Here is a 27,726-nt window from a genome sequence, read left to right on the forward strand (position 1 = left end):
CACTGAAACCTGGGGCTGTCACTTGCTAGTAGCAGTGGACTATATATATTTATTTCACACAGTGTGAGCTAGTATGCACTGAATGAAGAAGGCTCTTCTGACTCTCTTCCCAGGCTGCCTGAGAGTTATACAACTTGGCTATTTCCTATTCATTTCTATCTCTTTCATTTCTAAAGCGCTACCTAGTATTAAGGTATGCTGAAATACTTTTCTTACTTTTTTCCACTGTAAAAGTGGTGGTCCTTCCTATTTTACGGCCAGTCATTGAGAACTGGGAAGCAACCTCTCCTATTCCTGACTGCTTGTCTTTTTCAAGCAGCTTTGGAGAGGCTAGCAAAAACATTTTGAAATTACAAGTACACCCCATGCCTTCTGGAATTGTTCTAGTCCTCTGAGAGGCAATATTTGAAGAAAATATTAAAGCTTTCCATGAAGACATAAAGGGCAGAAGATAGGGATACAATGTTATACGTTTCTTAATTTTTAAAGCAATAATAACGATACAACAAAGTCTTGGGTGAATTTCTGGCAGGCATGCTGCTGGCAACAGACAATTTTTGTAAGGCCAACATCTCATTTGCCAACGCAAGCTGTGGAGATGCAGGGTTGTTGTATGTTTTCCGGGCTGTATGACCATGTTCCAGAAGTATTTTCTGCTGACGTTTTGCCCACATCTATGGCAGGCATCCTCAGCGGTTGAGAGGTATATACCTCACAACCTCTGAGGATGCCTGCTATAGATGTGGGCAAAACATCAGGAGAGAATACTTCTGGAACATGGCCATACAGTCCGGAAAACACACAACCCTATGATTCTGGCCATGAAAGCCTTCGACAACACAGTGGAGATGCAGCCGCTTGCTAGTTGCTTGGGAACCAGTAGGGCAGTTCATCTCCAATGGGCACAACTTTCAAGGCTGCTACATCTGAGTGATTTATTCCTGTTTGAGTCACCAAAAGGTCAACCCATGAATTCCAATTCCTCCTCTTCTGACACTAGGCTTCAACACAGCTTATGAGGTGCATTCACAAGAATAAAAAGTCTCCCAGTTTTTTTAGGGGCAAGACCAACAAAACACAAACAACTTATTAACCTCTCTTTGTCTACACCTTCTTACTATTCTGCTGTCTTCATCTACAGGTCCTACTATTATCTGGCTAGTTTTCTGATTCTGAAATAGTTAAAGATGTGTTCAGTATTCATTTTATAATGAACAAATGTGCTTCTCAACTTCATTCTATATTTGTCTTACTACCTACCTATCGTGTCGGGAAGCTGTAGTGATTTAATATGAGGCAGATCTCTCGCACTCCTGACTGGGTGAAAATCTGCATGCTCACACCAACACTTTCAAAACAAGAAAAAAACGCAAGTCAGAGCTGCTGTGTTTTGACCACTTCCCTGCCATGTTGTAGAAATGTACAAGAGAAGCAATGGGCAAGATACATGAAGAGCACCATTTAAATGAGTGACCAATGCCACCCCTGACTAATCAGATGGGCCCCAAGCCGAAAGCTAGACAAGTTCATTAACCTCCAAAGTTTAATAATAATAAAAAATCATAATACAATAAAATAACACACCCCTCCTTACCCCCCAACAGCCCACCCTCCTCTGCTGGAGAAAATAAAGGAAAAACACTAAAAAGAGAAAGACAAAAGACTTTAGTGTCAGAGCCTGAGGCAGCATGGGGCAAGGAAAGTGAGGGTGGAGTACAGGCTGAATTGGAACTATAAGGTCCCTTGCCCTTTCCACCACCCCAAAGAACAAAGTGGTTGCCCAAATTCCTATAAAACCCAACAGGTACCAGAGGAGGATAGGAGTGTTTGGGGAGAGCTGCTCCGTTGTCCCATAGGAGGGGCTACCCCTGCTGAATCCAAGGGGTGCTGGGACAATGAGTCCGGCCCTCGAGGGGGAGGGAGCTCCTTCTCCTGGCCGAAGCGAGGCTCTGGGGCTAGCCCCAGCACACACTGTTACCACCCTGAACAGGTCTCCACAAGGTTCACCTTCTCGCAGCAGGAGGGCTAGCATCCTCTGCTGCCTCTGCTGAAGGGAGCCGGCGGACCCTGTGCGCTGGTGACCCCTGCAATGCCTCTCCCCACTTTCGAGGTATCAACAGTACAAAAGGAGGAAAAAGAAAAATGAAATATTAACATCGTCTGAAAATAGTCTGGTGTAGGGCCAGTGCTGAATCCTAGGTGGGGGTTGGGGGGGGCGAGCTGTAGTTCCCATCTTCCGGGGCTGGCTACCCTCCCATGCAGAGTGCTAGTCAAACCAACAGAGTGACACGGGGCTGCCAGAGTCCCTTGCAGTGCAGTATAGTCCAGGAGGAGGAAATCCAGGCGTCGTCTAGCCGTCACAACTGCAAGGAAAGAGGCAGACAATTACTATCCATGATACAATTGTATCGAGGGCAGGAGAAGCCAGTGAGCCAGTCCCCTTCAGGGCTCTGTGCCCTTCACACACCCTCCTTGCCACTCACCCCAACTCCATTGTGGCTGCAATCGGTGCCTGCTTCAGGGGGAGCACAACCATGGGGCAGCCCTTGCTCCGCCCCCCGGATCTTCTTTGGCTCTAGTTCCTCCTTGGGCACGGGCGGGCAGTCACCCCGCTCTGTCTTGCGTTTCCGCCGTCGCTCTGAATCCCGCCCTCGCCCACGGGTGACACGTCGCTCTGCTTGTTCCAGCTAGAAAGGAATGAGTAGTCAGGTTGTAAGTGATACTACATGCATACAGGACTCTACATGCCAGCAGCAATATGCTTTAAATTGCAGGTTCATTTTTTTATATAAGACATATTCTTAACCATCCCAAATGCAGGTCCCAAAGTTTGAGGAATCTATTGAGACACCTATGCAACAACACAATAAAATAAATGACCTTTTGTTAGTCTTCTATGGCCTGAACAGCTCTTTTCTTGCAGCCCAGATTTCCAGCCCGCATTTTTCCATTTTCCTTGACACTATAAGTAATTTAAAACTTCCTAAAATATTCCTAATGGTGCCAATAACCACAAAACTGCAAACATATTTGAAGTGTGGCTAAAAACACATGTAATTTTTCTTGAGGTAGAATATGACTGAAACAGTCATTAGCATAGGAATGTTGCAACCTTGTTCCTGTGTGAAATTTTCAAGATTCTGTGGAATAAGAAAAACCCCTTTCAACTACAAAAGGCTACTTCCAAGACAATCTATGTGAGTCAGGTGCTTATGAGGCAGTTAGCTTCCATCTTGAGAGAAATGAGTTATGTGCCTTCAATTATGTACAACTTATGGCAACTCTAAGGTGACTCTATCATGGGATTTTCTGGGGCTGAGAGTATGATTTGTCCATGGATTCACAGCAGGTTTCAATGGCATGAATGGGAAATTGAACTCTATAGCATAGTCTAATACTCAAATCACTATGCCACATTGGCACTTGGGAAAAAGGTGGGATATAAATTCAATAAATAAGCTCATCCAGTTCTGCTGTTTATTATCAATCAGCTCCCCAGCATGACATATAAGATAAACTCCTACCTTTATATACCTATATATAGGTTCTACAATATGTAAGATGAAATTTATGCAACACTGGTAAAACAGCACCATTTGTTCTAGAGGACTATAAGCCAATCTTTGCAATGATGCCACCAGTAACAACTTCTATACTGTTGTAAAGAAATGGGCATTGTTTTGTATTAAAGTGAGTTAATATATTTTTTTTTAAAAAGAAACACTTAGTACTGAGTGATAATAAGCCAGACAGAAAGTCCCAGAAACTCTCTTTCCATTTTTAGCGTATGTTACTGGGAAGTTGTTAAAGGTTGCAGCTAAAACTCCTTTTCTGCTATTTGTTACAGAAGGGACCACAATGAATTCAAAAATAGGAAAGGAGTTTCACACAAAGAGGGGATATCTGTCAGTGGTTATGCTATATCATGAATAAAAGGCAGCTACTCACATCCAGCAGCTGGTGGAATTTCTCAACCTGAGGGGAATAGGCTGCCTGGAGCAGGCGCCAAATGCTCTGGCTCTCATCTAATGTCACCTCGAGAAGGTCACCCTCCATTAGCAGCTCCTCTAAGGGAAGACGGATGGCATCGGACAGCTCCAGTACAGGGCCCTGCAGCTGTGGCAGGTAAGAACCGAGCACCTCCAAGTCTGTGAAAAAGGCACAAACACAACTGAAGGGAAGACCTAGGATCCTCACCCTTGTGCACAGAGCAGAGACTCATCCTCCCCCACCCCCCACCCCCACACACATCCCAAGTGCTGTTCTAACTAGGCACTGGGAGATTGGACTACGGTCATCTCCCATCTCCGTAAGTGAAATGAAAAAATCTGACTGCATAACTTTAAAAATGGGAGGATGTTACTTGAGCAAATACCTGAGGGAGGGGAGCTGTTCTTTTCTGGAGCAGTGGAGTCCCCATTCTCCACTGAAACCTGGGAAAGGAAGGAAGAAAAGGAGAGATGAAAAGAGACTGCTGAGCCAAAGATGCAATCCTCTATAGAATACTCCATGCAAACAAAATGGCATGGATGCCTGCGCCTACAAAGATTCCTTTGAGGCCACAACTCAATCAGACAAAGGTAATACATATGGCATATACTGGACACGGTGCCTGAAGTAATGAAAACTCTGGGACTCCTCTCACTAACCCAGAGAATGGCTGATTTGATATGTTGGCCAGAACATCTATGCTTAAGCAGTAAGGCATTTGACAGATGGCCTTCTCTGAGTAAAACAGCATCAGTTTAGCTGAGTTTAAAAACTTTAACCACTGATATTCAGAAGACTACTAAGAAGAACTGATATATCAAGCAGCTAAGGTTGGTTGCTCTGGACGCACAGAACCAATCAGTGGGCTACAGCTTACCCCTCTGCTGCTGCATCTGCTGCATATACATCTGATTCTGGGAGGAAGAAGTTAAGCTTCCCTCTTATGATTATGAAATACATAAATAATAAATAAATAATAAATAATAAATAATCTTTTTAAAGATTACGCTCTCAGAAGCTTCTAGGAAGTGAAAATATTCTTAAAAACAAGACAGACAATCCACATGCACTTAGTTACATGTTTTTAAAAAAGCATTATGCCTTAAATGTTTCATGGATCCTAGGGTGAAATTCTCTGCTGCCAAGCTGTTGTTGTTGTTGTTGTTGTTGTTGTTGTTGTTGTTGTTGTTGTTGTTATTATTATTATTATTATTATTATTATTATTATTATTATTATTATTTGGGGGGGGGGACATTTTTTTGCTGTGTGTGTGTAAGCAACCTCTAGAAGGGTACACAGACAACAGAATGAGAAACCTTCAGAAACAACTAGTGAAGAACAAAGTGTGTTGACTCAGTGGTCTACTTTCACTGGAACTTGGCCACAGAATCACACTGCAGGGTCTATACATTCTTAGAAAAAACATTTTAATCAAATCCATGAAAGTCAAATCCTCAAACGTGGAGTACTGACTGTGTACCATAGTCCCAGTAGCAATGGTTTCTTTTCTTTCTTTCTTTTTTGTGCATTTGCTGAATATCACATATTGCTTGGCCAGACAACCAAATCTTTGATGCCTTCTCTGAGCCTGAGAACTCTCCAAACATCTCATATGATATCTCCAACTCTAACATGGAATACTTTAAATCAATGCTTCTTAAACTATCTGATGAGAGATACAATGTTATGAACTTTTCTTTAAAATGTGCTGTTGCATTTATTAAATTGATTAGGTTACATATGTGAGCTATATTTTGGGCAGTAAGATAAGAATCTGTGGGGAGAGGGTGAAAGTATGGAATACTCGAGATATCAGAAATATGAGATATTAGGAGTTAATATCTCTCAGAAAAAAAGACTCGGCGGACCCAGGTCAGTTAGGCTCAGGGGAAAGGATACACGTTAAAGCGAGACTGAGAGCTATGAATTTTAGGAATGTGAAAGGCAGGTGAGAGCTGGAGTTAGTCAGGATTTACATGTATTCAATAAACAATTTTTGAAGTTATTTCAACTTCTGGCTGATAAATTATTTTTGTACTGTGTCTGAGAAGTTATATTAGAAAGCTTAAGTTCAGGTGTCTATGGTAGCAGCAATTATTCAAGTGTAGTGGTGTTCAATAGGAAAATCAGATGAAAGAGATAAAGTCTTACACAGGAACCATAAGTAGCAGTGGGACTAGTGAAAGCCCTAAAAGGAAGATTCCCCCTTCCCTAATGTACCAGGAACCATCACCATATTTGTGCCCAATGAATTCATTTGTTTGTTTGTTTCTCAGAAACACTTTGAGCAGCATGGTTTTAACCACATGGGAAAAAGTGAGGACTGCTTTTCAAAATGGATTCTCAAGACAATGCCACTCTCCAGCACTTTAATGTCTGTGCAAAAGGAGTCAAGAACCATTCCTTCACATCCTTTCCTCTTGTCCTTTCCATTATAAAGCATAAAAATTTCTAGCAAGCTTACGTCATACAAAGTATATATTCTGTATCTGGAGCACAGAAGCTTGACACTGTTCCAAATATTAGCATGCAATACATGTTAATGTCACCCATCCCTCTGTGTTGTATCATGCACCTTGCATTCCCCTTGGGGTGCCAGCAAGCCCAGCCTAGAAGTCAACCTGATGATTATGATAATGATGATGATGATGATAATAATAATAATAATGCTTTATTTATAGACTGCTCTAACTCCCGGAGAGACTCATGGCAGTTTCCAACACATATGGCAAACACTGAATGCCAACAAAAATATAACAGATAACATCACAGAAAATAAAACAGCCAAATACAATAAACCTATTAAATAGAAATTAACTAAAAATAACTAGACAGTTCTAACGGACATAACAACATAATATATAAACAGAGTAAGATTTTAAAGCAAGTAAAACCTTATTAAGAGATAAAATGGTAGCCAACAACCCAAGGCCTCTTGCATGTACCTTAGTCTGTTCGTTGCAGCTGCTCTCTTTGAGTGCACTTCCTTCCTTGGCAGAATCCCCAACCAGCCGCTGCCGCAGCTCTGCTAGGCGCTCCAAGGCCGTAACGACATCCGAGGAGGCGAGGAGCTGACGGGCACGGTCCTGCCACGTAATAGCTCGCTCCGTCAAGCACTGCAGGGCTTCTCCCTCAGGCAGCCGTACAGGGAGCTTCTGTAGAGCCACAAGCAGGGCCAGAATTGTTTCCAGGCGAGGCCGGCGAGAACGCTGGCACAGCGGGCACAGGAATTTGGCATCCCATTCCCACCACGCAGGAGCAGGACGGGGGCTGCCCAAGTGGGGCCACGCCACACAGGTGGGGTGGAACCAGTCCTGACACAGTTCGCACTGCAACATGGCAGGGCTTGGAGGCTGGGAACACACACAGTACTGGCCTCCCAGAGGACTATGTGCTGACGGCACAGGCTTCTGGGCATTTGATTGGCGCAGGCGCAGCATCCCTGCTTTCTCCTTCTGTTCCCCTTCTTTGAAGGCCAGGATCTGCTGGGACATGATAATTGGTTGCAATTATACACAATTTTACCCACATCCATTTATTCATAAGACCTCCCTTCCCTAAACAAAGCAGATTAGAAAAAATCCTGTCATTCCCCTCAAATGTTTCATTCTCCATGCATACGTTAAATTATCCTGAAGTCAGCCTTTGCATCTTTTTGCTCCACCTTTGGAATTCCTAAACATTTTTCTGAAACTCTTAACAAAAAATGTTCTCTTATAGAATACTTAGGCTGTCATCAAACATTATTCCAAGCTGCAAGATTTCAACGGCAAAAGAAGATAAGAAAAAGAGCTTTTGATTCCCCCCTCCTGCCCTGTCTCCCTCCCAAGCCAGGCACTCACAACTGAGCCAGGGTCCCTGAGGTCTTGTGCAGAGAGGCCCAGGCTCTCTGTGTCGGATTTGTACAGGCTCGGTTCTTTCTCCTTCTGCCACTTCATGCGCTTGACGCTGTCAGAGTCAGCATCAGCACACGGGCACAGCACCTGGGAGAAAGAGGCAGAGGAATGAACCAGAGGTCTGAAGGACAATGCTGTCAATCTTCAGTTCTTAAGGCTCACAACTGACCTCGAGCAATGTGTAGCAGGAGTTCTTCTTTAGGAAGGTCTTGGAGGCCTTTTCCCGCCAGGAATGTGCTGTCGTCACTTGTAATTCCAAGTAACGCAGTTCTTCAAGATGCACGGGCAAATCCCTACCCACAGCCACAAGCCCCTCCAGGTCATCCAGGCAGGGATAATGGTCTCCATTCTGTAAAGTGAGAAGATATACTGAAGTACTCTGGCACCCCATGACAAGCTTACACACAGTTACCCAGGCTCTCAGGGTTAAAGCCCACCTGGATCTCCTCCACATCAGCAATCCATGCCTGGGCCTTAGACAGAGCCTCTTTGAGAGACAGGATGTTGGGCAGATGGACTGGGATGTTCTCTGCCTCCTTGATGATGGCCTCTAGTGTGGCTGGTGGGTGCTTTTGCCTGTGAATAATTGGGGTAAGGAAATTATCAGATTGGGATTTTTATGGGCATGTTCACTCATTCCCCTAAGAGCACTTATCAAGCACCTCTGCCCCCAACCAGGGCAGCCAAGCCTCACCTGGCCTCCAGGCACATTTGCGCTTTTTCCTCCCAACGCTGGGCAATGGTGAGTAACTCTTGCAGCTCAGCCATGGCCTTCTCCACAGCTGGGCTGGGGGCGACTCCATGGCCAGAGGTGATGAGTGCCCGCATGACAGACAGTGTGACTTTATCCTGGGGCGAACGCAGAGTCTGCTTGACCTCTTCCAGCCAGACAGCTTGTTGCACCTGCTTCTCCAGTCGTTCCATCTCTGGCACTTCCACCCCAAGTCGTGTGCCCTGCGCTAACAGCTTATGCAGCTCTGGAGAGTTGCCTGGGAGACCCTGCAGTGCCTCCTGAACCTCTGCTTGAAAAGTCTCCACTTTCTCCAACACAGCCTGGAAGATGACACATATCTAGTCAGAGACAGATCTCATGCCTCTTCAAGCAATCTCTTCTCTTCCCATTACTTTACACTCTACCCTGCTTACCTGGACATCCTTTATCTGGTGCATGACACAGGGCAAGTTGTTCATTTGCTCTAGGAAGGCACGCAATTCCTCCACTGTCATATGGACTGATGGTTCCCTGTAAGAGCCAGCAGGAGAAAGGGTGAGATGCACTTGGTAGCGATCAAGGGGAAGGACAGAAGACCTCTGCCCACAGGCAAGCGCCAAACAGATCAAGGTGGACATAATACAATACACTTAAAGCAGCAAGAAACCTCTCTCAACAAGTTAATTGCCCAATAAAAAACACAGTTGAGGCACACTTTGAAAAATGCTGCCTACTGCCTCTTAAACTGTGGGTCATTACTCCAAATGGGTTCCCGGTGGCTCACTGTTGGGGTTGCAAAACAATTGACAATAGGAAAAGGTTTCTGAATGCCATCTAGTGACTGTTTTAGATATGTATGTAAATTTGTTAGCAACAACATGCAGATGACTCAGTTATACTTCATAAAAAGGGAAAATCAGCCTGTTAAGCAAGCTTTGCAAATGCTGATTTGTTATCAGTAACTGCTTGATCTTCTACCTATTTTTATACCTATATATCTGGGGTCATGTAAAATTTTATTGGGCGGAAAGAGATCTTTAATGGAAAAAGTTTAACAAGTCCTGGCCTAAGCTCACTAACATTTTGGCTTCACAACACTGAATTAGATAGAAGGGGTCATATTTTCTTGTACTTACCCTGTTTCTTGGCTGCTTATCAAGCCCAGGGCTTCTGAGACACATTTCTCTGCTTCACTCAAACAACTCTTGAGCCGGTGAAGCAGTTCATTCTCTGGAAACTTCCTCTCACGTGCTTCCGACTCCAATGAACGTAGTTCTTCCAAGGCTAGAAGAACAGAGACCCAAAGTAGGCTCAGAAATTATTCTACCATCTCAGTTGCACAGCCAGTTACTATAATTTGTTGCTAGTATCTCCAGAAAACGAGGCAGGGAAACATAAAAGGAGCTACTTACTGAGCAGCAATTCCCAAACCTTTTCGATCATGCAACTCTTCAGAAGACTTTTTCTCCCTGTGGAACCCTAACTCTTTCCCTGATTTTCTCACAGAATTTTAACTCTGTACCTAAGCTTTGTGAACCCACAAAATTCTTCTTCTTTCATCTACTCCTATTGACTGGTGTTTTGTATAAAGTAGTACGTTTTGAAATAGTGAAAACATTTGAAATATAACCACAAGTATTTATTTTGAGTTTGCACATAAAATAATGAATGAAATTGTTTCATTTGTGTATTTTTAAAAGCTGTGAAATTTGCCTTTATGTTTGGCCGCTAAATACGTAAATCCATAGCAGCATTCAACTTACTCCCAAATTTGTTTATGGTGTAAGCATAAGCTAAAAGGCCTGATTGCATCCAGAAGTGGACACAAAGGGGAGCATTTCTCAGATAACCTTTCTGGCTACTGAAAGCTATACATCAGTCCTACCCAAAGGGTCATTCAATGACACAGATTCAAATTTCATTTTTAAAGAAGAGAAACACTAAAGAACAATAAGATCTTCATACTCTTACATGGACTTTTAAAAAGATTTTGAAGATTTTTCACAGAACTCTTCTGATGCTTCTGTGGAACCCTAGGGCTTCACATAAAACAGTTTAGAAACAGATGTTTTAAGAACCAAGGCTTCAGCTGCATCATTCTTCTCATTCTCAACCATGTGATCCAACCCCTTCTTGTCTCTCTGTTCTTCTTATACCTCTTGTTTAAAAAAAAGCCGGAATGGATGTTGTGCACTTTCTGCTCAAATTGTACTTGAGCAAATCTAACATTAAATCAGCAGAGTTTTGAGATACACAATGTCTTCCTCATGTAGACCACAGAGTCATTTAATTTCCTACAAGAATGAAGATTCATCTTCTCTCCTATAAAACCAAGAATAAAAGAATCCAGAAGTGAGGGCACTTACTTCTCTTGCGCCCATCTTCCACTTCTAAAGCAATTCGAACTTTGTTGGCCCACGTGTCAAAGCACTCTGCTCGAACCTTCAGCTTGTGTAACATGGCTGGTAGTTCATCCAGAGTATACCGGTACCTGAATAAAGGAGAAGCAAAGAAGATTCTGTTCACAGAAGTCTATTCACCACACCAACTCAAATTCAGTTCAATCAGTTTCATTCTTACAAGAGAACATCTCTTTATTTATTTTTTTAAAACCATGAATACAAATCCATCCATAAATTATAGGTTTCCTTTAACAATAAACTACCTGATGTGGCAACTCATGAAAGTTGCTACATTTCATCTCAAACTTAGCAACTCTTATAATTCTCACATGTATTAATCTATTTCATAGCGATTTCACTCATAGTGAAGCTGGCAAACCTTCACATGGCTACAACAGAAGCACCCAAAACTTTTGCCCAGTCAAAGAGATGCCACAGTTCTCAATAAGCCTCCCATTATCATGAGTATATTTCAAAGTAATATAAGCACCAAAATATTTACAAATGAACAACTGAGACAGGGAACAATCATTCCAAGAACAGCTGGGAACATTATGCTCATTTTGTGTGTGAGTTAAGTGAGTATCTGTGTCGCTGTCATTCCTGAGAGCAAAACTATTTCAGTGATATGGACGTTTGACCCCCTCTCCCGGGCCAATCTTTGGGAATGAAACCATTATTTGTATCTAATTCAGTGCCTCTCTCCAAGTTTTTGAAATTGCCTTTCCCTCTCCACAAAACGTATTCCACTTTCTAACTCTCCCAGCACAGTACCAATACATCTCATGCAGGAGGGAACAAAGCTTTCTACATTACATGCATACAGTATTCTACAGCATGTAAGGATGAGATCGGGACTCTAAGCTGACATTAAAACACAAAAGCCATTGATTCCAGTCAGCTGACTGCTAAAGAATAAAACACCTGAAAGGAGCAAGTGGACACAGACTGGTAAATATTTTATAATGGTGAAATTGGAGGAAAAAGATAAAAAAAATATCCAAATAGTAAATATGCTTATTATGAATTCATATATTTAGTATTAAGAAAGAAAATCTATTCCAAACCACAAAAAAATGCTATTTGGAAGGATTGTGCATTAACTGTTATTGTTACTTCCAATTCATTATAGGTACGTTGATTATAGTGTGGCTTTAATTCAATATAGAATAAGTTGAAATAAATTTGGAAATTGTGATCTTTAAATCAATTTTCTGGTGTTAAAACAGCAAAGACAGTAATAACAACCAAAATATGTGTGCTACTCTGATGGATTGAGAAAATATTTCAAATAATTGGAAAACTAAGGCACTTAGCCATTTCATACTGATTTTTGAGGCTAATATTTTTTTCCCTCAATTAAAATTTTTCCTAAGGTATTTGACTGCCCCATCCAAAAGAGCTGGGAAGGCCTCAGGCAACCTGTAGGCCCCACTTCCCCCACTCTAGGCCTAAAGCGATAGAAACCATAGCTGATTTTTCTAAAAAGTCACAAAGGAGATTAATGCTATAATAATATTTGAAAAATTGACCCAAATACCACCAAACCCTGGCAGCTCTGAACAGAAAAACACCCAGGCTCATAAACACAAATAAAAAAAGATTTGCGAGAGATCTCAGGCAGTATTTGCAGTCATAAAGACAGAAAACTCCACCACATAAAGTACTGTCTCCTCCTTCCTGCCCACCTGAGATATTGCCTGCTGCTGGGGCATTTGCAGAGGTCGTTGATATGGTAGAGGCAAACAAGACAATCCGGGCAGTCATAGCAAGCAAGTGCTGACAGAAAGCACGTCGTCTTGCATTTGTCACACTGTCGCTCATCGTCTGGAAGCAACTCAAAGGCCTCTCGCTCTGCTTCTGTGATGCCCTGGATGGGAAGGAATACTGATGAATCTCTCGGCCTTCCATATATGCCATACCAATATTTCTTCAACACAGATGGATGCCTACCAACCAGTTAGGAAAAATCGCTGTTTTGGACTACTACCAGAATTTCCCAGACAAAAAGGATTTTCCAAGCTATGTCATCATCTCCCTACCTTGTCAAGGAGAGCCTTGCGCAGTTTACGCTCTTCTTGCACCAAGATAAACATCTCTTTGTGCACAGCAGCTGCCAAGTTCAGGTCCAGCCTCTCAGGACAAGCAGCCATCTTGCAGATGAGCTCTTCATGTGAGAATACACAGTAGCGGCGGAGGCGGCGGTAGTGCTCTATGCACTGCCGACCAGCTGGCAACTGAAGATCAGACAGAGAGGGGAAAAAGAATGATGATTATTATTAATTTTATTTCTACTCCCAACCCTTTCTCTCCATGGGACTCAAGGCAGCTTACAATAACACAACACAACCTGATAAATTTAAAAATATAAAAGTTAAAAACAGTAACAAAATCAATTAAATATTTGTACCATGGATACAGGTTAAAATACAGTTAGGATACAATGAAAATACTTGTACAATTAAAATTACATTTAAAGTAAATAACTTCGCCAACTCCCACATAAAAGAAAACTAATAATCAGACACAATTGTGCATTTGACTCCCAACAGTGTTAGGTGCCACATGAAACATCCCAAGGCCATACAATGCATCTCAAGTTAACTATTATTTATCAGATCCCTTTGGTTAATGCCTCAGTCCCTCCGGTATAAGCTTACCCAGTCAGCAGTGCAGAAGTTGACAGCTTCAGCAAAGTTATAGCCCTGGTTGAAACCGCTGTGGTAGGCTCTAGGGAACGTAATGACAAATTCTCCTGCACACTGATTGGTCCGCACAACCTGCAGAAGCAAAAGAAGGAAAGAAGGACGAGATTGGTGACTAGAAAGTAGAGAAGGAAGGACAGCAAGACTGCACCAATGCACTTGTACTCACCGGTACACCATGAGCCATTAGTGTGTTGGGGTTCATGAGTGTCACCAACTGATGCAGCAGGTCCGGCTGGCTCTCAAACAGCTCTGGGGTCAATTTCTTCATGACATCTTCCAGATGTTCAGCTGCAAAGGAAGGGACCCCATACCAGGTCTTGGGCTCACCCCTAGGAAAAGGAAGGCCAGGTCAGGAAAGGCTGCCTCCATTTGCTTTCAAAATGGTGGAAAAACCAGCATGAGCACCCATTCACACTCAACAGTGAGAGCTTTTCTTCACCCCAAGATTTATGGTTACTAGTGAGTGGAAGGCAGTCCCCACTAAGAATGTACAAGAGGTGGAGCATACATAGATTTGGAACATACACATAACTTTTCAGACAATATTGTTTTCCAAAGTGGCTCACATCAAATGTTTACTGAAGTGAGAAAGGGGGAAAGTAATAATATAAATAAACACTGGAGCTAGTCCTTTCTGAATAATCAAAAAATTACAATGGAGGATCCATTGTATTAAGAATTTTGAGCCACAGTCCTCTTAAATCCTGCATAAATGCCATAAAACAGGCGTTTGTTCAATGGGGTTTTTTTCTATTAATAATCAAACAACACTTACAACTTTTGCACCATTTTTTCTACATCTAACAATTGGTACACACGAAAGGGTGTTAAAAAGTCTGAAAATTCTATACAACAGCTTTCCACTCTGGAAACCACAATATCTCACCAGTGGAGGTAGTTAATAGAGTAGCTCCAGTGATCCTCTATATGCCAGCAGAAAGCAGAAAATACCATGCCCACATACAACCACGGGACCTTCATGCCTGAAATATCGGCATTGATGTGGCAGAGCACCGACTGTTTCAGGACTGGCATCACGTTGAGGTTCCAACCACTGGCTGCATACTCCTGCAATGATAGGCACCAAGTAAGAATGATGCTTAAGCCGGCGTTAAGGATCCAGCCTTAAATTGTAAAGGAATGGAGTGGAAACGTTTGAAGACAGTGGGGAGAAGTCTGCTTTCACTAATACAGTACATACCTCTTCCTCTGGAGAGAGCTGCCTTTTGCCATCATTAATAGGGAAGCCACTTCCGAATTCCTTGGAATGGATGTCAGCACCATATTCAACTGTTACATCTTCCTCAATGCTGTTTACCAATCGCCAGAACTCCTTTTCTACCAGCTCTGTTGGCACCATCTGAGAAAGGTAGTGGAGAAAGAGTCAGGAAATTAGACTTCCATGTTCACAGAGGGAAAAATATTGCATGGCAAAATCTGCAAAGAACAGAATGTAGTCTCTCTTTCAACACTGTGACTCTACTGCCATCTCCTAGGTAATATAGATATTACAAGCCCATGCCTAAGGGTACTGGGACTCACATGCACAGGCATGTTGAAGTAGTCAGCCTTGAAAGAATCTGCCATCTCTCCAAAACTCTGTAGTGTGTACTCCCGAGTAGCCTGCTCAAACCCAAAAGCTTCTGGAGGTCTCTTGCATTCCTAAAGACAGACAAAGGCAATAAGCATAGGTTGAAGTGTTCATAACCAAAGGACTGTTTTGCCACTGCCTTGATTCCTCAACCACTTATATGGCACAGTCAAAAATCCTCTTATAACCAATTCTTCCACTTAAATCAGGCACCTCCATCCATAGCCAAATAAACATAAAAGGCTTCCCAAGAAAAGAAGAATAATCAGGGTTGCTGAAAAAGGCACGTAGAGGCTCCTTACCGCCATGACGCATTTGGGACACCGCCAGACCCCTTTTGGAATCTCGGGCAAGGGTGGCAATAGGCAGAAGATGTGATAGTTGTCATCACATCCATCACATAACAAGAGCTTGTCATCTTCATCTCCCCGTGCACATATTCGACAAACATAAGACTCAATCTGGAAGAAAGAAAAAAAATGTAAGATTGATCACACATAAAGTGGAATGGCTCAATCTGAGAGCACCCAGTTGTGGATGGTTCAAAGGAAAGTGTAATGACAGGGCTACTAAGAAGCAGCTCAGCCAGAGATAAACTGGGTTGGATGCTACCTCATGCGCCATGAAACAAGAGCCTGGCCAACAAAAGGGAAACACACAAGTGACTCCACTTACAAACTGAGTGTTGTGGTTGCGACGCAGACGCATTGTCATTTTGGTGCAAGGTTCTGGACTGTGCCTTAATTCCTCTTTCACATTTGCATAGCCTCTGGGAGAGGTGGGCTCAAGCTTCGTCTCTGGAACAGGAGTTTCCTCTTTCACTATCACTGTTGGAGGGCACTCGGGCATCTCCTTATCTGTTTTAGGAAGAAATAAATTTAGAACTCAGAAGGCTGGCCCTTCCTGAGGCTCCCTAAATGCAGAACTAGCTCACCTTTCTTGCGCATGTTCTTGTCCTTGGCTACAAGCCCCAGACCCAGCATCTTGGGGCCAGCACCATAGATCTGCAGTTTTTTCAGCTCTGGGTTCTTCTCAATGTCTTCTTCTGTTGGCTCTGGCTGCAAGGAAAATGTAATTATGATGGGGGTATCAGAACAAGGATACCAATCTTAAACACTGCATCCCAGAAAATTTTAGAAAGCAGAAGCAAAGGGAAGCAATAGGTCACAGACTCAGCTGGAGGGGAAGAACTGCTGCAGACCTAGATAATAACAGAACAGTGTGAGATGTAGCTGAGCTTGTGTGGCAGAAACCTCATCTTGCTGGGAAGCACAATTCTCAGCAAGATACCCAAGATGCCCAGAATCCACTGTAAAATTAATGAAAAACAGTGCATGTTGGCCATGTTGGCCATTTCCTTAGGCCACATCTCCTGTTGAATTTGGTCCATGGATTTCCATCCATGAAGCAGGGCAAGCAAAAAGAGTGAGAGAAAGACAGGAGAGTGGACAGAACAGGAACAGTACCCATGCTTGAGGCGCTCGCTCCGGGAACAGAGCTGGGGCGCTGGCAGGATCAGGGCACGATTCGGATTCCTGTAGGAGGGTGACAAAATGTGTGGGGAATAGGGATCAACAACAGGCCTCCAGGAATGTTAATGAGGGGACAACCAAACAACCAGGGGGGGGGGCTGAATTACTGGGTTGTAATGATGGAGATGGCTGGTGTTTGTAATGCCATTTGCTTGAATTTATAAACCTCTAATCAGAACTAACAATTAGATTTCAGACAGTAAAATGAAAATAATTAAGATAAACTACAGCAGAAAGCCAGCAATGGAAGGAAGTGCCATTTAGGGTTCCTAAGAACTTTCTAAACATTTCAGGAGGGAAGCAGAAATTTGTAATCCACAGCCAGCCCTCCACTTTTCCAGGTTTTACTTCTGCAGACCACTTCTCTACCGTGTTTCCTCAAAAATAAGGCAGTGTCGTATATTAATTTTGCACCCAAAGATGCGCTAGTTCTTATTTTCAGGGGATGTCTTATTTTTCCATGAAGAATTCACATTTATTGTTGAACAAAAAATGAACATTTATTATATACTGTACAGTAGTTGTCATCAGAAACCAGCATAACCAGACAAACTGAATCCTATCAAGAATTTCTTGTTACTACCATTATTTCCATGTACAACAATCTATAGTATGTACATTTACTGATCCTGCATGGTCTGGTCTTCTGTTTGGCAGGCATGCTTCCAAACAAAAACTTTGCTAGGTCTTACTTTCAGGGGTGGCCTTATATTTAGCAATTCAACAAAACCTCTACGAGGTCTTGTTTTCAGAGGATGTCTTATTTTCGAGGACACAGGGTAGGCATCTGTTAGCCCTCCAGCATGCTCCTACGCTTATCTTCCAGCAGAGGGTGATCAGCAAGGACATAGAAAGGTGTTATCTCAAGTAATAAAAAGTGTATTTTAATTGCAATTTCTCACTTTCACATGATCCTGCCTAACCCCAACAAATGTGACTGCATTAGTTACTGTTTTACCAGAGAACAGAAACAAAACTAAAAAGATTTGGAACAAGAAATTCTATGAAAAAAATGTGGAAAACTTAATTCTTATATCTCTCCTCTAAAGGAACCTGCTCAAGGAATCCTGACTAGAATTTAATTATTTACTCAAGTAGATTGGTCTAAATGTTGAGTCACCATTCAAAAATTATTTGCTGGGCTTACATTAGTTGAGATTAACCAATTATATTCCAGAAAATGTCTGTCAGACCTCTGGACACACTCTGTCACCATCTTGAATGTGATGGTTTCAGTTTTAAAAAATAGAATTTTGCCTAGCATTTCACTGAAAGCCCAGATTATGCTCATGGATTATGTGATTATTTGTGAGTCTTTAGTTTTAAATGTCTCTAATTGTTTTAATTGTATTTTATTATCTTATTTTAATTTTGTATTGTTCTTAGGGCATCAAATAGCTGCCAACATGTAAAGCCGCCTTGAGTCCCCTTCGGGGTGGAGAAAGGCGGGATAGAAATATTGTAAATAAATAAAATAAATAATTGTGTTAACAGCTGGAATTCCAAACACTACCTCTGACTGTGAGGATAGAAACGGGCTTTGTGTATGTGGAACATTAGTGGTTGTTTTAGAGTGTAATGTGAAGTATCTAATCTTGAGCACATGTTACAGCTCTATGTAGTTCTGGTCCCTGAACACTTTGCTGTTAACACACATCTGTCACCGAAGGCTGGAGGAAAAATAAACCAAGGAGACCAATCATTAACTGCACTTTCAGTCACTAAGTTCACACATCCAACAAATTCACAGATGACTTTTAAACCAAATATGGTCCTGGGATGCCTCAAAAAATCAACTGCTTTTCCATGCTTTTGCTCACCCACTGAGATATGGTGAGAGAATCTACTTTGTATTCTTTCACTGACTGACAAGGCTTCTCAGAAAAGCAACTTTTCTGGACTATCACCTTAGATTACTTCTTGACTAGGGGGCATGTAGTCCAAAAAAGTAACTGTTCCAACTTCTGGTCTCTCTGTCATAGCTACTAGATTCTGGAATGCCCTCTTCAATGCTATTCCTAATCCCTTCCCTTTACTGAAAAACAGCTGCTCAAGAAAACCCTATCTAAACAGTCTTTCAAAATGGGAATAATTTGCACTGCTCTTCTCCACCCAAAATTGCGTTATCCATCTTAGGCTAAAAACGACTAATTTAAGGTAGATCACAGAAGTTTGTTTGTTTTTTCATTAAAAGCACAGTTCTATATTATGTCCCGCTCATAAAGACTGCACAAAATATTAAATTATTTCACCTTTCTTCTGCCGTTGCAACATTTAGACCTGAAGCACACACTTTCTGTTGTTGATTTATGTGGTTTGGGACCTTTTAACTTCAAATATTATTTTCCTACTCTTGACAACAGTGTTCAGCTTGTGTTATTTTATTCTATGCTGCTTTCAAGGAATCTGCTAAATAAGACTAATAGCTAGATTTGTTTAAAATTCATAGACACTGTGCTACACTCCAAATGTTCACAGTAATAAAAAAATCATCTTATGAAGTTCAAAGTAATCAGATATTTTGTCCCAGGAGAGATGCAAGTTGACAAACTTTTCTAAGATTTAAGACTTGCAAGAAAAACACTTCTTTTTGTGGGAAGGATGCATGCCAAGAGGCCCGTGAAAAAATAAGGCAATGTGCAGAGTCAGGGAGCATAGCATCTACAGTAGCCCTGGGAGTGATGGGCTCACCCAACCTAAAAAAGATTATTAGGGCTGAAAATGTGCTCTAGACTCACCTCTTGCTGCAGGCGCTTGGCTCGGCGTCCATAAGTGTTGAACTTCGAAGGCTGGACTGACTGGCGTAAAGGGATGCTGTGTGGCTTATACTCCTTGTCCTTTTCCTCATTGTCAAATGGATGGGTATTGCACTGCTTGGAGAGAGAACCACTTTAAGACCAAGTCAACATCTTCTACCCCTAAGAATCAGAGGTATAAACATCACCCAGCTTTTGCCCTGGGAAAGCAACATGATCAGTGACAAGGAATGGTAGAGTAGCTCAACAGTTTCCACTATCCACTCTAACAAATCATTCCCTTCACAGGAAAAAAAAAACCAAGAGGCTTGTGCTCAAAAGGATCCTGTGAGTAATAGGAAATAGAAGGTAACTGAAAGTTTTAAAAGTTTAAAGACGAGTGGGACCAAAAACTCACCACCAGGTTGGCACCCGACTGGTACATTTCATAAGGGTAGATAATACGCTCATAATGGGAACGAAGAAGAGAGCCAATATTCTTTCCCGATGGATAGGAAAGGCGCTGGGCCACTCGCGCCCATCGGCGATCCTTGCAGATGGCTTCATATCCACCTTCTTCCATCACAATCTGGCACACAAAAATATTGAGAAATAAGAATCCTCCCAACCCCTAATACTCTACAATCACCATACACTCAAGTATCACATATCCCTGTGTGCTATACTAATACAATTCACAACCCCTTGTTCTAATCATGACACATTACTTCCTTCATACCAATTCTGATTTCCTTCACCACCACGGATATCCTGGAACAAATACTTGTTAGGACTAGTTCTACCACTCTTGCCAATTCTTTAATATTAATTCTCATATGTTTGTCCAACTTACTCTGCTCAGGCTGTACAAATCAAGGATTCGCCTCTCCACGTTTGGGATTTTCAGTGCAGACCCTTGAATTTCCCAGAACTTTGCAATCTGGTCTAAATAGTTCAGCTTTACCCTGGTCTGGGCCTAGAAGTAGAAACAAGACAAATTTCATTCAGTTACTCAAGTCAGAAAACACATACAAGAGCTTTCCATATATTCATGTTATGTTTCGGTTGACCTCAAGTTTTTTTTCGCTGTATTAAGATGTAGCCAGAGCTGGTAATGTTAAAGACAACTTATGCATACAGCAATTTAAGGGGGCATCTGTTTTGGTTTCTAGGCATCAGCTGGAAGGTAGCAAAGTTTCTCTTTCAACAATTTGTTCCTGTAATTGCGACTATCAGTCTCCGTATTCTGAGAGAAGGCTTACTTTGAAAATTGAATTTTGAAGGAAAATAACTACATTAGCAAAGAGAGGTAGTCCTCTAGATATTGGAATACAATTCCAATTATCCCTCACTATTGATTTTATATAGCTAGGGAGGACAGGGGTTGCAAACCAACATACTCAAAATAGGATCACAGATCATGGGTCAGAGTTGCTTCTTGTTCTTTCAACCCTTCAGTAGGCCACAATGGTGCATGGGCAGCAACCACAATGAATACTCTAAGCCAGTGGTTCTCAACCTGGGGTCCCCAGATGTTTTTGGCCTACAACTCCCAGAAATCCCAGCCAGTTTACCAGCTGTCAGGATTTCTGGGAGTTGAAAGCCAAAAACATCTGGGGGACCCCAGGTTGAGAACCACTGCTCTAAACAATGAAAAGTCACCATCAGTGATTCCCCCTGACCCCATTTTCAGTGTGTGGGGATCCTGGAATCTTATTTTAATTTCAAGAAAGTATTTTTAAGTCAAGTGACACCCCCCCCCCCAAAATGGGGCCAAGATTAATAAAGGACCCTGCAGCTGTGCAAGGGCTGTGTGTGGTCTTCTGGCGAAACATTAATGGACTATATATTTCAGGTACATGTAGTTAAATTCTCCTTTACACAGCACAGCTAAGAGTTTAGTCTTTCTCACCTTAATATCCATTAACAAGCCTTACAATATAACCTACTACATTGTTTCCAAAAATCAATCGATTGTGTTAAGTGAACTAAGAGCCTTTATTTCAGTAAAGTGAAACTCAATTTTAAACTTGTTTTTGGAAAATGTAAGGATAAAACACCCCAAATATACCACAGTTCTCTAGAGCAGGGCTTCTAATACTTTTTCCAGTCACGACCTCTTTATTTCCAATACTTTTTTTCATGACCACTTTCCACCCGATTTTTTTTAACACACTCCTGGGTGTATAGGTATATAAAACAGGTATAGAAATAAAATATTTAATTATAATAAATCAGCATTTCCTAGGATTTCTAAACAGGCCAATTTTCCTTTTAATGAAGTATGGAAGTATTTTCTACAGAATCCACTGTTAAAAGTGCACATGGTTGCTAGGTGGCATTCAGAAATCTTTTATCATTGCCAAATTTGCATGACCCCCAATATTAAGCTAAAGTGACCCTATCTGGGGTTGGGACCCAAGTTTAAGAAGCAGTAGAGCAGTGGTTCCCAACCTCCCACGATTCCAAACAGCTGGTAAGCTGACTGGGAATTCTGGGAGTTGAAGTCCAAAACACCTGGAAGACCAAAGGCTGAGAACTGCTCTACAGAAACCTCATGAGAAAGTACAAACTGGAAAACATAATAATCTTGTTAATAACTTGGCACAATTTGGGAGTCAGCCCTATCGATAAGAGCTTTTGAGAGACCAGCTGATTAACTGCAACACAATATAGTCCTATGAGAGCAAATTAATTACAAAGACTTTTGGACTTCTTAAATTCTCGTACTTATATAGGCTGTTGTATTAACTGCTCTGTGATTTATAGAAAAAAACTGCTCTCAGCGTATTTTCCGATACAAAAATTGTCCTTTAGCCCTATCAGAGAACTGCAAGGAAGAGATTTTTCACACATCTACATCCCCAAAACTGTTAAACTCACCTCTAGTTCATTAAGCCTCTGTATCCTTGGGGTAAACCGGAAGTTATCCACCTCCACAGCAAAGGGAGGCTGCCAATCCTGAGAAAGAGGTCAAAAGATGTTGATGTAATTAGAAGCTCAATGTAGCAGTCACAAAGTCCATAATTATGTCTGAAGAGCAGCTCCCACCTCTATATTCATAGAATATGCCAAATAAGTATACATCTTTATAAGTAAATTGCCACAAGATCCCCATTGGATTTCATAGACAGTTTAAGTGAAACAAGGTAAGTTCAAACAGGAAAAGTTTGGCAGGAAGGAAAAACTCAGTTGTGTGATGAAATGGTTTTCATAATACGAAAGAGGGACACAGCTCACATAGGGATAAAGCTGACATTTGTGAAAGACTTAGCTTTATGCATGAATGCCTCCCAATGAAGCATGAATGCATTAGTGGAGTGTATGTAACCCTTTATCTTGACTGTTATACAGTGAGCCTGACGTAGAAGCACAGGACATCATTAGGGCCTTTTTAATGAATCTACCAATCTTCATCCCTAAGGCACTGGATGCAAAAGAGCTACACTCCCGATGCTGAAGGACAGATGCTCCAACAGTAGGTCAATTGCTTATGTCATCAGCTGCTGGGGACAGGAAGACAAGGAAAGCCTTGTAAAGAGGCGGGCGTATGTGCTTGGGTGTGCCTGAGACTCAAGGCCTCATAACAAAAGCTTTTGGGAAGTGAATCAAATTGATGGTTAGATATTTTAATTTCTACAGGCTGCAATAATCATCAGGATTTCTTTCCTTCTCATGTGAATCATATTAGTATATAGCCTGCCTTGCAGCAGCAGGGAGAAACATTTCTTTCTAAAAGCATGATTAAACTATGCAAAAGAGTTTGAGAAAAAGAGACAGGCTAATCATGTCATCATGTTGTTGATTTTTATATCAGTGTTTGAATGAAAAATGAAGATGACAGATTTCCGGTATTATTGGTTCTGCTGATCCATGTTAGCAAAGTCAGACTGAAAATCATAAGGCCAATTTTAAATTTTCAGAAGAAGAAAGATCAATTAAGCAACACCACTAATCAGACTCTCACATGCAGAACAACAATTCTCCTCCAAATCCAGCTTTCACATAAACTGTCAATTTGAAGACTATCAATTAATCCAAAACAAGAAACACAGAGGGAAACTACATAATAATATCTATTTCCTTGTGTCCACAAAGCCCTCCACTGGACAGCAAGCACTTGTCCTCTGTGCTCAAAGTTTAAAAAATCACTTAGTTTCTCAGTGAGATCTGTATTTTTAAAAAAGAATGCAGGGTGAATTCTATTCTAAGATTTTAAAAAATCACTTAGTTTCTCAGTGAGATCTGTATTTTTAAAAAGGAATGCAGGTTGAATTCTATTCTAAGATCTTCTTTGGGACTAAAGGTAAAGAGATGTTCTAGCAAAACTACACTTTGCAATGGGATGCCTCCTCCAGAAACATCTACTTGATTCTGCATCAGGATTTCTGCCTTCTGGTCCCACAAAAGGATTGAATCTCTATGCTATGCCTCCTAAGGGACAAATTCTGAGAGAGAAACTGGATGACTGCAGTGCTTCCTAGATTTCCCTTTTCTTCTGCTGGCCTATTTGACCTATTACTAGGAAACACACTGGACATGTCTTATTTACTGCAGGTACCCAGAAATATTATTTAAAGATCATAATATTTTCTATTTTGGCTTTAAAACAACCTTGATTACTATTAAAATGCTTGATCACAAAAATATAGCAGGAAGGGAGATAAATATGAGCTGTGTGGGAAAACCAATAAATAAAATTTTCATTCCTCTGAAATGAAATGTTTAGCTTCAGACATCGCTGTATTATACTACAGTTAGCATCTTGGGCCTAGTGACAGAAACTTATGAAAGTCAGAAGGGGATCAAGATGTAGATGAAAGTGTCATAAAATTACAAAAGAAGATGACTCAAACCACAACTCATCTGATTTGGCAACAATAGCAAGCTTTCCAGAATGGAAGCAGTTTCATTCAAATCCGATACAGTACCACCAAGGGCATAGACAATCGAGGTGCCTACTCTGAAACTCTGTTAAGTCTGGACAATTAAAGAAGAGCTGTATGCCTCTTCAAAGCCTACTGATGCCAACCTTTATAATATGTAGACTAATAGCTAGTATTTCCTACATTAAGCCTGTCTGCTCCATCATCATAACCAACTAAACCATATCCTGTCACTACATGTGATTTTCTGTTCCACATATTACCCAGGGCCCTTCCACACAGCCATATAACCCAGAATATTGAGACAGATAATCCACAATATCTGCTTTGAACTGGATTATCTGAGTCCACACTGCCATATAATCCAATTCAATATGGATTTTATACAGCTGTATGGAAGGGGCCCCAGTTAGTAAGGAATACTCTGGGCACCTCCACTTGTTCTTATCCGTTTTATCAACAACCTCTGGTCAATTTGTCTTTATTTGATGACAGAATTAATAAGTACGGTTGCTTGATGGGATAACTTGGAAGATGTCCAAATCTTTCAACCTGCTAAAAGATTATAAAGTTTCAACCAACATTCAGTCCCTTCCCTGAACCATGATCTTCAGCATTCTTTCATGCAGGACTCCCTCAAAAACAAGACACCTAAACCCAAGACTTATTTTATTCAAGAAGTTGAGCATAAGTCAACAGTGTAATGCAGCAGATAAAAAGCCAATGGGATATTGGGTTGCATCAAAAGGGGTACAGTGTCTAGATTAAGGGAAGACATGGTATCACTCTATTCTGCTTTGGTTGGACCTCGCCTGGAATACTGTGTCTAATTGTGCGCACCACAATTCAAAAGAGATATTGACAAGCTGGAAGGTGTCCAGAGGAGGGCAACTAAAATTATCAAAGGTCTGGAAGCTATGTCCTATGAGGAGCATCTTAAAGAACTAGCATGTTTAGCCTGCAGGTTGAAAGGAGACATGATAGCAATGGATAAATATGTGAAATGATGCCATAAGAAAGAGGGAGCATGCTTGTTTTTTGCTGCCCTGGAAACTAGGACCCAGAACAATGGGTTCAAATTACAGGAAAGGAGATTCCTGCTGAACATTAGGAAGAACTTTCTGATTGTAAGAGCTGGACCTCTCTGCCTTGGAGAGCAATGGCAGCTTCTTCCTTGGAAATTTGTAAACAGAGGCTGGGTGGCCATCTGTTGGGGGTACTTTAATGTTACTTTTCCCGCATGGCAGGATAATAATACTGTAATTGTATTTATTACCTACCGCTCCTCATGACGGGTTACAAAAAAGGCCCCTTCCACATTGCCCTGTATCCCAGGATCTGATCCCAGATTATCTGCTTTAAACTGGATTATGAGTTTCCACTGCTAGATAATCTGGGATAGGCAGATAAACTGGGATCACATTTTGGGATATAGGGGCAGTATGGAAGGGGTCTGAGTCCACACTGCCATATGTCCCAGTTCAAAGCAGATAATGTGGGATTTTATTCAGCTGTGTGGAAGGGGCCAAGATGGGGCATATGGTCTTTCCCAACTCTTATGATTCTAACACAGGGCCCTTCCACACAGTCATATAACCCAGAATATCAAGGCAGAAAATCCCACAATATCTGCTTTGGATTAGGGCCCCTTCCACAGCGCTATATAAAATCAACATTAACTGGATTATATGGCAGTGTAAACTCAGATAACCAAGTTCAAAGCTTTTTTTGTGCCAAGAGCGACTTGAAAAACTGCAAGTCGCTTCTGGTGCGAGAGAACTGGCTGTCTGCAAGGACGTTGCCCAAGGGGCGCCCAGATATTTTGATAATTTTTAACCATCCTTATGGGATGTTTCTCTCATTTCCTGCATGGAGCTGACAGAGGGAACTCATCCCTGTTTCCACAGACAGGTCCAGCTTCCCTCCCTTCCATTTGGTGGCATCTTATGTTCCCTTCCCATCACAGCAGATCACACACAGCTTCCAAGGGCCCTTCCACACAGCCATATAACCCAAAATAGGTAAAGGTTTTCCCCTGATGTTAAGTCCAGTCCTGACCGACTCTGGGGGTTAGTGCTCATCTCCATTTCTAAGCTGAAGAGCCGCCGTTATCCGTTAACCCAAAATATGAAGGCAGAAAATCCCACAGTATCTGCTTTGAACTGGGTTATCTGAGTCCGCACTGCCATATATTCCAGTACTGTGGGATTTCCTGCCTTGAGTTCTTGAAGGCTTTTATAGCCGGAATCACAGGGTTGTTGTGTGTATGGTCATGTTCCAGAAGCATTCTCTCCAGATGTTTCGCCCACATCTATGGCAGGCATCCTCAGAGATTGTCACAACCTCTGAGGATGCCTGCCATAGATGTGGGTGAAACGTCTGGAGAGAATGCTTCTGGAACATAGCCATACAGACCGGAAAACACAAAACCCTTTCTGCCTTGATATTCTGGGTTATATGGCTATGTGGAAGGGTCCCCAGGAGCGATCCCAAGAAGAGAGAAAAAACCCCAAACCGTAGCAAGCCCCCCGTGGGTGTCCCCATGATGCTTACCGCGGGAGGGCGTATCTTGCAAATGCCGCTCTTCTCTGCAATGGGCCGGATCTTGGCGATGTAGCCCAAAGGGTCGCTGAATTCGGCCCAGCTGGGCTCGAAGACGGGACACTCGGGGGGCGGGAGGAAGTCTTCCGGAGGCAGGATCGGGTCGGAGTCCCCCGTTTGCCAGGGCGGGCCCCGCTCGGCCCACTCGCCCGGGTGCTCTGCCCCCCAGGAGCCCTTCTCCTTTTCCTTCTCGGCCGGCGGGGAGCGCAGCGTCCTGTCCCCCGGCTCCGGCCTCCCCCTCGCGCCCCGCTCCGTCCTGGGCGGCGCGTCTCCGTGCTGCTCGGCCTTCTCCGACTTGACGCCCTTCTCCCCGCAGTCCCCCCCGCCTGCGCTCAGCTCGCCCGGTCCCTCGCGGCACTCCATGGCTCCTCCGGCGACGGGGGCCCTCAGGGGGCCATGCCCGGCCCCGCCTCCCGCCTCTACCCTCCTCTCCCGAGCCAAGGCCTGCCTAGGCCGCCCGGCCGCAACCGCCTCAACTCCCGCTCCTCCGCCTGCCCCCGGCCTCCCTGCCGCCTTCTCCCCCTCCTCTGCCTCCTCTCCCGGCTTCCGCGGCGCCTCTGTGGGACCGGGGCCTCCTTCTCCCTCCCTGCTCCCGAGACTCAAGGCCTGCCGGGTCCCTTCGGCCTAGCCGCCGCCATCTTGGACTCTCTCAATCCCCTCCACAGAGGCTGC

General features: G+C 42.6%; 1 protein-coding gene across 7 annotated transcripts; it reads right to left on the reverse strand.

Annotated features, from left to right (window-relative positions):
- Positions 1-1,529: 1,529 nt before the first annotated feature.
- kdm5c (lysine demethylase 5C) lies at positions 1,530-27,726 on the reverse strand. 7 transcript variants are annotated; one of them, XM_062971213.1, is made up of 28 exons: positions 27,007-27,726; positions 22,451-22,528; positions 20,421-20,543; positions 19,986-20,156; positions 19,571-19,705; positions 16,767-16,835; positions 16,235-16,358; positions 15,976-16,157; positions 15,603-15,761; positions 15,252-15,371; positions 14,911-15,069; positions 14,596-14,777; positions 13,876-14,038; positions 13,662-13,781; positions 13,044-13,238; positions 12,690-12,871; positions 10,966-11,090; positions 9,736-9,883; positions 9,034-9,130; positions 8,582-8,940; positions 8,325-8,463; positions 8,057-8,236; positions 7,834-7,974; positions 6,937-7,476; positions 4,376-4,433; positions 3,949-4,148; positions 2,484-2,687; positions 1,530-2,363 (listed from the first exon to the last, which is right to left on the reverse strand). In XM_062971213.1, the coding sequence occupies exons 1-28, from the start codon at positions 27,415-27,417 to the stop codon at positions 2,358-2,360; spliced, it is 4,770 nt and encodes a 1,589-aa protein (XP_062827283.1). In that variant the 5' UTR covers positions 27,418-27,726; the 3' UTR covers positions 1,530-2,357. The 7 variants fall into 7 exon arrangements, with proteins under 7 accessions (XP_062827283.1, XP_062827285.1, XP_062827284.1 ...); XM_062971215.1 differs by having other exon boundaries at positions 19,571-19,702; positions 27,007-27,724; XM_062971214.1 differs by having other exon boundaries at positions 6,937-7,473; positions 27,007-27,722.

The sequence above is a fragment of the Anolis carolinensis genome, chromosome 2, assembly GCF_035594765.1.
Source record: "Anolis carolinensis isolate JA03-04 chromosome 2, rAnoCar3.1.pri, whole genome shotgun sequence".
Taxonomy (NCBI): domain Eukaryota; kingdom Metazoa; phylum Chordata; class Lepidosauria; order Squamata; family Dactyloidae; genus Anolis; species Anolis carolinensis.

Coding starts and splice junctions, on each gene's coding strand:
- kdm5c (XM_062971213.1), bottom strand. CDS start 27,417: ATGGAGTGCCGCGAGGGACCGGGCGAGCTGAGCGCAGGCGGGGGGGAC. Junction 16,359..16,766: donor AGCGAGCGCCTCAAGCATGG/GTACTGTTCCTG, acceptor TTTTCCTTGCAG/CCAGAGCCAACAGAAGAAGA. Junction 15,070..15,251: donor ACTTCAACATGCCTGTGCAT/GTGAGTCCCAGT, acceptor TACCTTTCTCAG/ATGGTGCCAACAGAGCTGGT.